The sequence below is a fragment of the Cherax quadricarinatus genome, chromosome 66 (genome assembly GCF_038502225.1).
Source record: "Cherax quadricarinatus isolate ZL_2023a chromosome 66, ASM3850222v1, whole genome shotgun sequence".
Classification (NCBI taxonomy): Eukaryota; Metazoa; Arthropoda; class Malacostraca; order Decapoda; family Parastacidae; genus Cherax; species Cherax quadricarinatus.
The window spans coordinates 21252453-21268448 of record NC_091357.1 but is presented as its reverse complement, the minus strand read 5'-3'; the positions used below and the strand labels follow the sequence as shown (position 1 = coordinate 21268448).

At 38.6% G+C, this 15996-nt stretch overlaps 1 protein-coding gene across 1 annotated transcript in view; it reads left to right on the top strand.

Annotated features, from left to right (window-relative positions):
• The window catches only part of LOC128704005 (carboxy-terminal domain RNA polymerase II polypeptide A small phosphatase 1), a 116720-nt gene extending 101314 nt beyond the window's left edge, over nucleotides 1–15406 (top strand). Inside the window, exons 3-5 of the mRNA XM_053798895.2 lie at nucleotides 863–1012; nucleotides 7947–8132; nucleotides 14157–15406. Coding sequence (XP_053654870.2) covers nucleotides 863–1012; nucleotides 7947–8132; nucleotides 14157–14486 — 666 coding nt within the window. The 3' untranslated portion in view covers nucleotides 14487–15406. The remainder of the gene's footprint in view (nucleotides 1–862; nucleotides 1013–7946; nucleotides 8133–14156) is intronic.
• Nucleotides 15407–15996: the final 590 nt, after the last annotated feature.

Genomic DNA, 15996 nt, shown 5'->3' with positions numbered 1-15996 from the left:
AACTGACAGCTTTTCTACTTTGGGGCCATTATTATGCAAAATTAAGAGGTATTTTTGGGCCACAGTAAACAATGGATAACTGAAACCGTGGATACAGAATCAGTGGATACAGGGGTTCTACTGTATTGTACTGTATATAGTACTTAAATGAAAGCATTAAGAATAAGTAAGGGATTAAAAGATAATAAATATTTTATGAAGTGCGAATTGTCACAGTTACTCTTTGCTGATGACACAGTGCTGCTGGGAGATTCAAATGAGAAGCTGTAAAAGTTAGTGAAGCACTTGAGAGATGTTTCTATTACCATCAAGTTCAAAGTGAACGTAGAAAAGGACACATTGATGAGAGAGACATCTAGGCATTGAAACCTTAGATGTTAGATTTACACAGTGTGAGAAGTGAGTGTACAGATATTAAAATTCACTACTGTAGAGTGTATTTATCATCAGATGTATTTGACAATGATGATGAAAGTATTTTCTTTTTGGGGATTTTCTTTCTTTTTTGGGTCACCCTGCCTCGGTGGGAGACGGCCGACTTGTTGAAAAAAAAAAAAAAAAAAAAGTATTTGACAATTAATAATTCTGATTTTTTAAACCTAATATAAAGTGTATAATAGAAGAAAATGATGTTGAGTTGGGGTTACAATAAAGTTTTACAGCTTATACTTAATATAACAGTATACTGTATATTATAAAACTCAATGTTAGAATAGTTTACTTGGAAGTAATAGCAGTATACCAATCTTCATTGCTACTTTTATATAGAGTAGTATTTTCTTGGATGCCCTAAATTTTAAGTTTTTTATTTTATATAACCGTACTGTATTGCATTATAATGATCTTTTCTTTTTTTTTCCAGCCAATTAGTAATGCCGACTTCATAGTTCCTGTTGAAATAGATGGAACCATCCACCAAGTTTATGTTTTAAAACGACCCTTCGTGGATGACTTTTTACAAAAGATGGGAGAGCTGTATGAATGTGTGCTCTTCACAGCCAGTCTAGCCAAGGTAAGTTTACTATGAAACATTACACCTTCAGTTATTATGAAGGAGCATGTATACACTGTATGCCTTCTTTTCGGTGTTCCACGTTTTCACCATTGTTCATTACATTCCATTCACCGGCGATAGTCACCAGTGGGTGGAACAGTGGCTCAGTTGAGAGCCAACAGAAATGTGGAACACTGAAAATAGGCGCTGTATATGCGGGTCTCTCTTACTGTGCATTGTATTGTGTATCACTGTCTAGCAAGATAGCATCCATTATGGTGTATGTGCCAGTTTTGGGGTGGCAATCCCAGTTCTGGCGGGTTCATTGCCCTCTATATTAGACTACGTTTCACTCTAAACAGAACATAATGAAGCTCTTTTTAGAGTAAAATGTTGTTTATAATTGAAGGTTTGCTCGGCACATAATGTCTTTCTACTATGGAGGGCTCTTCTAGTCGGGGGTGTTGTTATAACAAGAGTGACACGATCCGTGGATACCTCGGACAGAGATGAGTCTGTAACGGCTGCCAGTTACACAGAGAGGAGACTCATGAGTTGCAGGTTGTGAGAGCAACCAACTCACTGATAACATAAACAGCCTGTGTTCTACCAGCAGCACACTGCTGAATGTTCCCTCAAAGTTGCATAACAGCAGCTTTATTTCACTTTCTCTGAAGCTATGTTACGTCCCTCAGCCCCGAGGAGGAAGCCTCCTGTTAAATGTACATCATATTGTTATGATACCAGGGAAGAAACCTGTTATGCATCACATTGTTATGATCTCATGGAGGAAAAACCTTCTGTTATACATCACAGTGTTATGATCTTAGGGAGGAAAAACCTTCTGTTATACATCACATTGTTATGATCTTAGGGAGGAAAAACCTTCTGTTATACATCACAGTGTTATGATCTTAGGGAGGAAAAACCTTCTGTTATACATCACAGTGTTATGATCTTAGGGAGGAAAAACCTTCTGTTATACATCACATTGTTATGATCTTAGGGAGGAAAAACCTTCTGTTATACATCACAGTGTTATGATCTTAGGGAGGAAAACCTTCTGTTATACATCACATTGTTATGATCTTAGGGAGGAAAAACCTTCTGTTATACATCACATTGTTATGATCTTAGGGAGGAAAAACCTTCTGTTATACATCACAGTGTTATGATCTTAGGGAGGAAAAACCTTCTGTTATACATCACATTGTTATGATCTTAGGGAGGAAAAACCTTCTGTTATACATCACATTGTTATGATCCCAGGGAGGAAAAACCTTCTGTTATACATCACATTGTTATGATCCCAGGGAGGAAAAACCTTCTGTTATACATCACATTGTTATGATCCCAGGGAGGAAAAACCTTCTGTTATACATCACATTGTTATGATCCCAGGGAGGAAAAACCTTCTGTTATACATCACATTGTTATGATCCCAGGGAGGAAAAACCTTCTGTTATACATCACATTGTTATGATCCCAGGGAGGAAAAACCTTCTGTTATACATCACATTGTTATGATCCCAGGGAGGAAAAACCTTCTGTTATACATCACATTGTTATGATCCCAGGGAGGAAAAACCTTCTGTTATACATCACATTGTTATGATCCCAGGGAGGAAAAACCTTCTGTTATACATCACATTGTTATGATCCCAGGGAGGAAAAACCTTCTGTTATACATCACATTGTTATGATCCCAGGGAGGAAAAACCTTCTGTTATACATCACATTGTTATGATCCCAGGGAGGAAAAACCTTCTGTTATACATCACATTGTTATGATCCCAGGGAGGAAAAACCTTCTGTTATACATCACATTGTTATGATCCCAGGGAGGAAAAACCTTCTGTTATACATCACATTGTTATGATCCCAGGGAGGAAAAACCTTCTGTTATACATCACATTGTTATGATCCCAGGGAGGAAAAACCTTCTGTTATACATCACATTGTTATGATCCCAGGGAGGAAAAACCTTCTGTTATACATCACATTGTTATGATCCCAGGGAGGAAAAACCTTCTGTTATACATCACATTGTTATGATCCCAGGGAGGAAAAACCTTCTGTTATACATCACATTGTTATGATCCCAGGGAGGAAAAACCTTCTGTTATACATCACATTGTTATGATCCCAGGGAGGAAAAACCTTCTGTTATACATCACATTGTTATGATCCCAGGGAGGAAAAACCTTCTGTTATACATCACATTGTTATGATCCCAGGGAGGAAAAACCTTCTGTTATACATCACATTGTTATGATCCCAGGGAGGAAAAACCTTCTGTTATACATCACATTGTTATGATCTTAGGGAGGAAAAACCTTCTGTTATACATCACGAGCTTTAAAAAGTATCATGGCAATTGCAGCTATTGTGTGTAGTGGATATGTACAGCTAGTGGTGTAGGTCATTAAACCTGCCAAGGTGGCAATTCACTGCTCAGGTTGTGACTATATGTGTGGGTTTGATACAGTAATATCATGTGACATTTTTGAATATGGTGTCTATATACAGGAGGGCCCTGCTTATACAGCAGGTTAGGTTCCAGGCTACCACTTTAAAGCAAAATGGCTGTAAAGTGAATTAGCTTTTTTTCCACTTTTGAATGCATGTAAAAACATGTTAGATAGGAGTGAATAGAGATGAAAAGTTTTTGGGACTTCATGAGCTGTTGGAGTGTGAGCAGAGTAATATTTTGTGAAGGGACTCAGGGAAACCAGTTAGCCGGACCTGAGTCCCAGAAATGGGAAGTACAATGCCTGCACTTTAAAGGAGGGGTTCGGGATATTGGCAGTTTGGAGGGGCGTCTAGGTTATCGTAAGAACATAAGAAAGGAGGAACACTGCAGGAAACCTGCTGGCCCATACTAGGCAGGTCCTTTACAATTCATCCCACTAACAAAACATTTGCCCAACCCAATTTTCAATGCCACCCAAGAAATAAGCTCTGATGTGAAAGTCCCACTCAAATCCAACCCCTCCCACATGTAATTATCCAACCTAAATTTGAAACTACCCAAAGTCCCAGCCTCAATAACCCAACTAGGTAGACTGTTCCACTCATCAACTACCCTATTTCCAAACCAATACTTTCCTATGTCCTTTCTAAATCTAAACTTATCTAATTTAAATCCATTACTGCGGGTTCTCTCTTGGAGAGACATCCTCAAGACCTTATTAATATCCCCTTTATTAATACCTATCTTCCACTTATACACTTCGATCAGGTCTCCCCTCATTCTTCGTCTAACAAGTGAATGTAACTTTAAGAGAGTCTTCAATCTTTCTTCATAAGGAAGATTTCTAATGCTAGGTATTAATTTAGTCATCCTACGCTGAATGTTTTCTGTAATAAAGTTGGTAGAATTACCGACAATATGTAAAGTAAAAGGACACAAGTGCAACTAATGTGACATTTATTGTGGCAACGTTTCGCTCTCCAGGAGCTTTATCAAGCCATGGCTTGATAAAGCTCCTGGAGAGCGAAACGTTGCCACAATAAATGTCACATTAGTTGCACTTGTGTCCTTTTACTTTGAATGTTTTCTAACGAATTTATGTCCATTTTGTAATACGGAGACCAGAACTGAGCTGCATAATCTAGGTGAGGCCTTACTAATGATGTATAAAGCTGCAGTATGACCTCTGGACTTCTGTTGCTTACACTTCTTGATATAAATCCCAGTAATCTATTTGCCTTATTACGTACGCTTAGGCATTGCTGTCTTGGTTTAAGGTTGCTGCTCACCATAACCCCCAAGTCCTTTTCGCAATCTGTATGGCTAAGTTCTACATCATTTAACTTATAAGTACTAGGGTTATGGGCACTCCCAAGCTTCAGAACCTTGCATTTATCTACATTGAACTGCATCTGCCACTTTTCTGACCAAGAATAGAGTTTGTTTAAATCCTCCTGAAGTTTCATAACATCTACGTTTGAATCAATTATCCTACCTATCTTTGTGTCATCGGCGAATTTGCTCATATCACTAGTAATTCCCTCATCAAGATCATTGATATATATTATAAACAACAACGGGCCCAAGACTGATCCCTGTGGAACGCCACTTGTTACAGATCCCCACTCGGATTTAACCCCATTTATGGACACTCTGCTTCCTGTCAGAGAGCCATGACTCGATCCACGAGAGCACTTTTCCCCCAATGCCATGAGCTGCCACTTTCTTTAAAAGTCTATGGTGCGGAACTCTATCAAAAGCCTTACTAAAATCTAAGTAAATAATATCAAATTCTTTATTGTGGTCAACAGCCTCAAAAGCTTTACTGAAGAAAGTTAATAAATTAGTTAGACAAGACCGGCCTCTTGTGAATCCATGCTGAGTATCATTAATCAAGCTATGCTTATCGAGATGGCTTCTTATAATCTCAGCTATAATTGACTAGTAATTTGCCTACAATTGAGGTCAGGCTTATTGGGCGGTAATTTGACGGTAACGACTTGACCCCTGTTTTAAAAATAGGAGTTACATTAGCCATCTTCCACATATCAGACACTACACCTGTTTGAAGAGATCAATTAAAAATATTAGTTAATGGTTCACAGAGTTCCATTTTGCATTCCTTAAGAACCCTTGAAAAAACCTCATCAGGACCCGGCGACTTATTTTGCTTCAGTCTATCTGCTTCACAACCATCTCACTAGTGACTGCGATGTTACATAATTTATCTTCTTCTAGCCCACTGTAAAAATTAATTACTGGAATATTGTTAGTGTCTTCCTGTGTAAAAACAGAGAAAATAATTATTTAAAATCAAGCACATTTCATTCTCTTTGTCAGTAAGGTGCCCATAGTTATTTTTAAGGGGACCTATCTTATCTCTAACTTTTGTTCTATAGACCTGGAAAAAACTTTTTGGGTTAGTTTTAGAATCCCTAGCAACTTTAATTTCATAGTCCCTTTTAGCTTTTCTTATCCCCTTTTTAATGTTCCTCTTAATGTCAATATACTGATTCATAAGATGACCCTCACCTCTTTTGATACGCCTATAAATTCCTTTCTTATGCCCTAGTAGATATTTGAGCCAATTATTCATCCATTTTGGGTCATTTATATTTGATCTAATTTCTTTATATGGGATAAACGCTCTTTGAGCAGCATTATATAGTGTTCAGAAAACTGTCATTGATAGCTCTCTTCGTTACCCCAGTCAACAGATAAGTGTTCTCTAAGCCCATCGTAATCTGCTAAGCGAAAATCTGGGACTGTTACTGAGTTATCGCTACTATCGTACTTCCATTCAATGCTAAATATAATTGATTTGTGGTCGCTAGCACCCAGTTCCTATGAAATTTCTAAATTATTAACAAGGGATTCATTGTTTGCCATAACTAAGTCAAGTAGGTTATTTCCCCTTGTAGGTACTGTCACAAACTGCTTCAAAAAACAATCCTGAAATACTTCTAAGAAGTCGTATGATTCTAAATTCCCAGTCAAGAAATTCCAATCAACATGACTAAAGTTAAAGTCTCCTAGAATTACTACATTATCGTGCCTTGTGGCCTTAACAATTTCCTCCCATAGTAGTTTCCCTTGGTCCCTAAGTTTGGGGGACGGTATATCACTCCTAAAATCAGTTTTTCATGCCCCTCTGAAAATTCTATCCAAACAGACTCTGTATGTGTTACTTCAGACTTAATACCCGTTTTTATGCAACAGTTCAAGCGATCTCTGACATACAATGCCACCCCACCCCCCCCTCCCAATACTTCTATCTTCTTGGAACAATTTAAAACCCTGAATATGGCATTCCGCAGGCATGTCCCGACTTTTTGAATTAAACCACGTCTCAGTTAAGGCAAATACATCAATGTTACCTACACTAGCAACTAATCTCAACTCTTCCATCTTATTCCTAGCACTACGGCAATTAGCATAATAAACATTGAAAGACTGTCCTTTCTCTTTACCCTTCCTGCTCATTTCTATTTTTCTACTAAACCTATTACTGTCCTTATCACCCAAGGTCCCTGGCTTTTCAATATCTATCTCGTTCTTATTATTACTAGTTCCCCTAGAACTCGTAATATTACTACACTGGGACTTCACTGTTTTCCTGCCAAAACCCATACCACTAACTATTCCTAGTTTAAAGTCCTAACTGCTCCCTCCACTGCAGTTGCCAGTGCTCCCACCCCACACCTAGATAAGTGAACCCCATCCCTAGCATACATGTCATTTCTGCCATAGAAGAGGTCCCAGTTGTCGATGAATGTTACCGTCTTTCGTCATGACGTTCCCAGTATTCGATTCACATTCGTCGGGTAGCACTGAGAATGTATTAGATGTTTCCACAACAGTTTCCACGGCAGTCTCTTTCTTCTTCATCGTTTCTACCTTTCCATTCGTCTTCTTGATCGTCAACTTCTTTCCCTGCTGCATTAGCAAAACACTGTAGTGTGAAGTGCTATAAAGCGAGGCGTGCCTGTATTAGTGCACTTATCACCACAGTGGTATGTACAGCAGGTTTACAACAGTGTACATCTGAGTTATGTATTCACACAAATTAGGTCTTCAGGAAACAATACTATTTTTTTTTTTAAATCCAAAAACTTATTGGCAGTTATGAATGTGTGTGAGATATACCATACTTATAAAGTTGCTGGTAAGTTGGAACAATGGGAATGCAATGCTTTCTCTAGTTGGGAATCCCCTATATTCAAGTTATTTTTTGTATTTATACTGATTGTATTGTAAACAAACCATACCACGGGCGGGATTGAATCCGCGGTCAGAGAGTCTCAAAACTCCAGACCGTCGCATTAGCCACTGGACCAGCTAGCTGGTCCAGTGGCTTTGAGACTCTCTGACCGCGGGTTCAATTCCGCCCATGGTATGGTTTGTTTGCAATCGTGTCATTACGATTTCGTGAGTCATGATTGTATTGTACTTTACAAAGTATACAATATTAATTTTCAGTATGCTGATCCAGTAGCAAATCTTCTGGACAAATGGGGAGTGTTCCGCGCACGGCTGTTCCGGGAATCCTGCGTCTTCCACCGAGGCAATTACGTCAAAGATCTAAGTCGCTTAGGCCGGGATCTTCATAAAGTTGTAATAATGGACAATTCACCAGCATCATACATCTTCCATCCCGACAATGCTGTGAGTTATGATCTTTATGTTGACATTCTCTACATGTTGTCTGATCCAACCTATTTTTTTGATAAAGAAATGAAAAGAAATGTTAATTAATAAGGTAGTGCGTATAACAGTGTAAAATGAGAAAGTACAGTGGTACCTCAGTACCTGAACCTAATTCATTCCAGAAGGCTGTTCGAGTACCGATCTGTTCAAGTACTGAACAGGTTTTTCCAAAGCAATTTTCTTTTTTGTAGGTTGTTATCACTAGTCTTCTTAGGCCCCATGGTGACTTACTTATACAAATACAGTGGACCCCCGGTTAACGATTTTAATCCGTGCAAGATGGGTAATTGTTATGCGAAATAATCGTTATGTGAATGAATTTTCCCCATAAGAAATAATGGAAATAAAATTAATCCGTGCAAGACACCCAAAAGTATGAAAAAAAAAATTTTACCACATGAAATATACATTTTCCCACACACAAAGAGAAGGATACATGCACAATAGTAGAGTAGTACATGCACAGTATATATTGTGCATGTACTAGTCTACTAAATGAAGAATAAATGACACCTTTATTGAAGATGCAGCAATGACTGATGAGACACTGTGTCCTGGGAGTGCCTTTTCCTCCTGAGTACTGTAGGTCCTGTTTGGCATTTTCTTCCAGAACAGGCCTTATCACACTGTGTATGCCACTACGATTCTTAAATCTCTCAAACCAACCTTTGCTGGCTTTAAATTCACCAATATGAGCACTAGTTCCAGGCATTTTTCCTTGTTCACCTGGGTATTAGTCGACTTGTGTGGGTTGCATCCTGGGAGACAAGATTAAGGACCCCAATGGAAATAAGTTAGACAGTCTTCGATGACACTGACTTTTTTGGGTTATCCTGGGTGGCAAATCCTCTGGGGTTAATTGTTTCTTGGTATTCTCAATAAGCCACACCAACAACGGTGCTACAGCAGCAGCAGCAGCTGACAGTGCAGCAGCAGCAGCAGCTGACAGTGCAGCAGCAGCAGCAGCTGTACCACCAATAGTAGCGATGGTTGATTGGGGTTTATTATACAACCTGGCCAGCTCGGAGACATGCACTCCCCTTTCATACTTATCAATGATCTTTTTCTTCATCTCTATTGTAATTCTCACCCTTATTGCTGTAGGGTTGGCACTAGAAGCTTTCTTGGGGCCCATGGTCACTTATTTTCCAGAAAAAGCACCGAAAACACTGTAATAATACGAAATATTCCGATTGTATGCTTGGATGTTACCACGGAGGCTGGCTGGTAAACAATGCCACCGGCGGAACATGTGAGCGTGGCTCAGGCCGCACATTGGACGCGTCTCGGACGAAAATTGGTAAGCGGGTTTTTAAGCGGTATGTGAGGCAAAATTTTTGCAATTAAAGTAAGCGGTATGCGAAATAATCGCTATGTGATGCCATCGTTATGCGGGGGTCCACTGTAATATAAAAAAACACCAAAAAATGCGACGAAACACGAAATAGTTTACAGCGAAGTTCTGGCAGGTCGTGTTTGTTTGGTCAAGTGCCGAGCAAATGGTCAACTACTGAGCGATTTTTTTTTTTTTTTTTTTTTTTACCGAACAGTGTGTTTGAATGCCAAATTGATTGAGTAGGGAGCTGTTCGAGTACCGAGGTTCCACTGTACTTTTTCCCCTGATGACTGAATAATGATAGGAATGTCTTTTTGTATAAAGGTTAAGGGATTAAGGTTCCCTGTAAAGACTTCAGAGAAGACAGCTTTTTTTTAGTACAGTTGGTAAGGTATATGGCAGAATATTTAACCCTTTGACTGTCAATGTCGTATATATACATCTTACGAGGTACCGTGTTTGACGTATATATACTCATAAATTCTAGCGGCTTCAAATCAAGCAGGAGAAAGCTGGTAGGCCCACATGTGAGAGAATGGGTCTGTGTGGTCAGTGTGCACCATATAAAAAAAAATCCTGGAGCACGCAGTGCATAATGAGAAAAAAAACTCTGACCGTTTCTTTTTTAATTAAAATGCCAACTTTGTGGTCTATTTTCATATAGTATTTATGGTTGTATTCTCGTTTTCTTGGTCTTGTTTGATAGAATGGAAAACATATTATAGAAATAGAGGTGATTTTGATTGATTTTACTATAAAAAGAACCTGGAAATGGAGCTCAAAGTAGGGGAAATGTTTGATTTTTGCCGATGTTCAAAAGTAAACAAATGATGTCATTGTCCAATAAATGTCCAACTAGCCATTCTAATATGCAGTCATGAATGGGTTGATGTTATTTATACAATTATTACAGTATTGCAGTAGTCTGCATAACAGTAAATCTTCTATTTTTTGTTTGAATAAAAATTCAAAATAGAAAGCAAGAGTAATATCAGAGGGGCCTGGAGACATGACTGATGAACAAAGAAAATGTTATTTTAGAATGTCTGCATTGTTCGTTCTGGACCTTATTTTGAAATTGTCATATTTTTTAATTTTCGTGAAATTGGCCAAATTGCAAATTTCTGACCACGTTATTGGGTAGTTGAAATCGGTAAATGGGCAGTTTCTTGTACTCAATCGATAGAAAAAATGGAGTTCTAAAGAAATAGCTATGAGTTTGGTCGACTGGAACAATGGAATTAGCCGAAAATAGGGCTCAAAGTGGGCGAAATCGCTAATTTGTAAATATCGCTGAGGTCGCTAACTTCACGAGAGTGTAATTCCATCAGTTTTCCATCAAATTTCGTGTTTTTGGTGTCATTACAATCGGGAAAAGATTCTCTATCATTTCATAAGAAAAAAATAATAATTTTTTTTTTTTAATTTTGCAACACCAGGAGACACTTCAGGATTGGGGGTTGCGACAGTCAAGGGGTTAATATTAAATTGTAGGGAATACTATATTTTGATGTTAACAATTTAATAGCTTTTTATGACTCATGAAATTGTGATAACATAATTGCAAATAAGCCACGAAACAGGTGGGGATTAAACCCATGGTGAATGAGTGGTAAAATTCCAAGCCAGTACGTAAGCCACTGGGCCAGCTGGTTACAATAAGATTCATCCAACTAGGTATATTTATACACCATAGGGAGGTTTGTGATGAATGGTTTTGAAAACAGAGAAGTTGAAGAATTGAGACACTTATACAACATATGGGAATCTTTATTGAAGAAATGTTTCGCCACACAGTGGCTTCGTCAGTCCAGTACAAAGTAGAAATGGGTAAGGAGAGGAGTTTGAGGTAATCAGTCCCTCAACCTGGAATCAATGGACTGAACACATCGATTCCAGGTTGAGGGACTGATTACCTCAAACTCCTCCTTTCCTTACCCATTTCTACTTTGTATTGGACTGATGAAGCCACTGTGTGGCAAAACATTTCTTCAATAAAGATTCCCATATGTTGCAAAAGTGTCTCGATTCATAGGGAGGTTAGCATGGGCCACTGCTGTGACCACAAATGCAAGTTTTTACAGACAAATCTCCTGCCAGCCTGGCTGTTAGTTTAGTGTGATATATATGATTGATTTTTATTTTCTCGGGTTGTTTGCTTGTGAGTGGTAGCACAGTACAAATAACCATTATCTACCTGTTGTGTACGAGTGTGATGAGTGTACATTTTTTTTTTTTTTCAACAAGTCGGCCGCCTCCCACCGAGGCAGGGTGACCCAAAAAAGAAAGAAAATACCCTCATCATCACTCAACACCCCCACCACACTCACACACTATCACTGAACATTTTTTATTAGGATAAAAGCACAGAGGGATCTCACAGGTTAAAGTGTATGGTCACTATTAAAACATCATCTCTTTATGAAGATGTGTCTAGAATGTAATGATGCCAAGTTGATATCTCGTGTAACCCAGTTGCTTTATTTTATCTAGTACTGGTTGTTGTATTACTTTCTTAGTTTTTACAATAGGTTTTATTTAATTTAGCTAATGTAGTTTTAACATTGGCATGTCAAAATAAATTTCTTAAACAATTATACTTTCAAGATTCTTGCTTAATATTTCACACTTCTTTAATTCAGCATTTTATTACAAAATTAATCATTATTCCAGGATTTACACTAATTTACTCCATGAATTTAAATAAGACTTGTATTCAAACTGAATTTTTCTACTATTACTTTTGAAAAAATTGTGCTTATTCTTATGTTTACAAGGAGTATGTTCTTGTGGCCAGTTTTAATTTTTTTTTATTAACACATTGGCTGTCTCCCACCAAGGTAGGGTGGCCTGAAAAACCAAAACTTTCATCATCATTCACTCTATCACTGTCTTGCAAGAGGTGCACTTACACTGCAGTTATAAAACTGCAACATTAACACCCCCTCCCTCAGAGTGCAGGCACTGTACTTCTGGACTCGAGTCCGGCCTGTTGGTTTCCCAGAATCCCTTCGTAAATGTTACCTTGCTCACACTCCAACAGCATGTCAAGTCCTAAAAATCATTTGTCTCCATTCGCTCCTATCTAACATGCTCATGCATGCTTACTGGAAGCCCAAGCCCCTTGCACACAAAGCCTCTTTTACCCTCTCCCTCCAACCTTTCCTAGGCTGACCCCTACCCTGCCTTCCCTCCACTACAGATTTATACTCTTGAAATAATTCTATCCTCTCTACATGTCCAAACCATCTCAACAACCCTCTGGATAATAGTTTTGGTAATACCATACCTCCTCCTAATTTCCAAACTACGAATTCTCTGCATTATATTTACACCACACATTCTCCTTGTTGCAACATTCACAACCCATGCCTCACACCCATACAAGAGTGTTGGTATAACTATACTCTCATACATTCTCCTCTTTGCTTCCATGGACAAAGTTCTTTGTCTCCACAGACTTCTAAGTGCACCACTCGCCTTTTTCCCCTTATAAATTCTATGATTCACCTGATCTTTCATAGACCCATCTGCTGACACATCCATTCCTAAATATCTGAATACATTCACCTCCTCTATACTCTCTCCCTCAAATCTGATATCCATCTTTTGTTACCTTTTTTTTTTTTTTTTTTGTTATCCTCATCACCTTACTCTTCCCTATGTTCACTTATAATTTCCTTCTTGTACATACAGTACCAAACTCATCAACCAACCTCTGCAACTTCTCTTCAGAATCTCCCAAAAGCACAGTGTCATCAGCAAAGAGCAACTGTGACAACTCTCACTTTGTGTTAGATTCTTTATCTTTCAGCCCCACACCTCTTGCCAACACCCCAGCATTCACTTCTCTTACAACCCCATCTGTAAATATATTAAACAACCACGGTGACATCACACATCCTTGTCTAAGGCCTACTTTTACTGGGAAATAATCTCCCTCTCTCCTACATACTCTAACCTGAGCCTCACTATCCTCGTAAAAACCCTTCACTACTTTTGATAACCTACCTCCTATTCCATACATTTGCAACATCTGCCACATTGCCTCTCTGTCCACCGAGTTTGAATATATCATGTATTTTGAGGTTAATATCGGTGCCTCTCAGGCAAGACAGTGATAGAGAGAGTGATGATAAAAGTGTTTCTTCTTTGTTTTGGGCATGCTTACACTACAGTTATAAAACTGCAGCGCCAGCACCCCTCCTTCACAGTGCCGGCACTGTATTTCCCATCTCCAGGAATTAAGTCTGGCCTGCCAGTTTCCCTGAATCCCTTCATAATTGGTCACAGATGTAAGCGGAAATACTGGTGTCCCTTGTTTTATGCTGTTAATATGTTCCTGGCCCTTAGAATTTATGTTCAGGCTCAGTCAGGCCATAAACACTTCAGTTATGCATATTTGAAATATTCAGTGTGCTTTGTGAACCATGCTGATTGTATACGGTGACTGTAAATCACATGCTGTATATAGAATTACCTATAGAAATAGGACAATCACATACACTAATGGCAAATATGCATAAAGTAAGAGAGACTTGTATACATTACTTATCTTATCCTTTGTTTTACTCTCCATATGAGTTTATTTGCACCATCTATAAAGCTGACTAATTATGTGTATCTTATTGGATTTTTTTTTACAGGTTCCTGTTTCATCTTGGTTTGATGACATGAGTGACTCTGAACTTATGGACCTTGTTCCATTTCTGGAAACTCTGAGTAAGGTGGATAATGTGTACAGTGTGCTTCGCAACTGCAACAATCCACTCAATTCACAGACTCCTCCTCAGCAGCAGCAAGGAAGTCAAGTTCTTCCACAAATAACCCAGGGACCCATGACGCAAGTCCAGCAGTCGCTTCCACCACTTATTTCACAGCAGCAGCAGCAGCAGCAGCAGCAGCCACAAGAACAACAGCAGCAGCAACAACAGTATCAGAAAGATTATGAAGAGACCAAGGATGGTCCATCATGAGGAAAGGGAATGACCACCAGGCAGGATATACTGGAGGAAACCGACACACTAGTAAAGTGAATTCTCTCTACACTCCTGCCAGCCCCCACCTTCCCGACCCCTTCAGCCACCACTGCAACCACTGCCCACTTATTCGTTTCTCCAACCCTCCAAACCTGGCCCCCTCCAGGGTACTCTGGGCTTGGGGACTTCACAGCGCACCGGTTGCCGGGACTGAATGAAACTGATGGTACTGCCACTTATATTACAGTCACCATCCCAAGTACTGGGGAGTGTGATAGGTGGTAAAAATAGCCAGTTAGGTCTGGAACTAGTCGGGGATGTAAGTGGAACTATGAGGACTGGAGTCCCTAAAAGGGTGACTGTGTATCACCATTATGGGTTCAGATGGTGATTAGGTGACAGCCAGTGGTAGACAGTCTTGTGTCCAACACCTGAGCATACCTATCCACACCAGCCCTCATATTTAATTGGAGGCAAGTATTTGACGCTGCCAGTACGTGAAGAACTTTTTTTTTGTGTTAATGTTGCTGGGCATTTGCTCAGCAGGAGTTTATCAGATAAGTGCCAAGATGAGACTCGCACTCAGTGTCATCATATCATGGAATGCTGTATATTATAGCAGTCATACTTTAAACTGTATGATGTTATGCAGCTGTTAATTTTAAAGATTTTTACCTAAGACTTAGAGGCATAGTTTGTGTGCTTTACTATTTTCTGAACAAAAAAGATTTTGTGTGCCAATGCCGAGTTTTCTCATGTTTTTATTTTCCAGTCACCATTATGGACAGTGGACATTCTACTGTCATTGTTTTGATATTCATTCTAGGTTTCTAGGATACCCCAGTAATGCCTAACCTCCATCCTTGCTTAGTTTGTCCGTTATTCTGTTAGAGTAGCTGTCACACTGTTGATGCTGGGTTATGTAGGGTGATTGGGGCTACTAATTGTTTGGAAGCGGGAATGGGCGGGTAGCCTAATGGTTGGTCGGCTGGCGAATGCAAAGGCACCACCATAAAATAGGCAGTATCACTGCAGTCGTAAATGAAAGGTATTTAAGGCAGCAGGTCACATGCTCGTCAGCTTCCAAAACAGACGTCCAATAGCTAACATGGCCTTTTTTCTTGAATGACTGGCTCCTCCCGTTGTCCATAATAATATTGTTATATAGGTATAGCCAAGACTTGTATATAAATATATATATAATATATATATATAATTATATATATAATCTAATTGTATTTTTCATTTTTCTGAGAGACGGCCTGTGTGCTGAAAACAATAAATTATATATATATATATATATATATATATATATATATATATATATATATATATATATATATATATATGTATATATATGTTTTTATATATATATATGTATATATATGTATGTATATATATGTATGTATATGTATGTATATATATGTATATATATATATGTATATGTATGTATATGTATGTATATGTATGTATATATATGTATATATATGTATATATATGTATATAT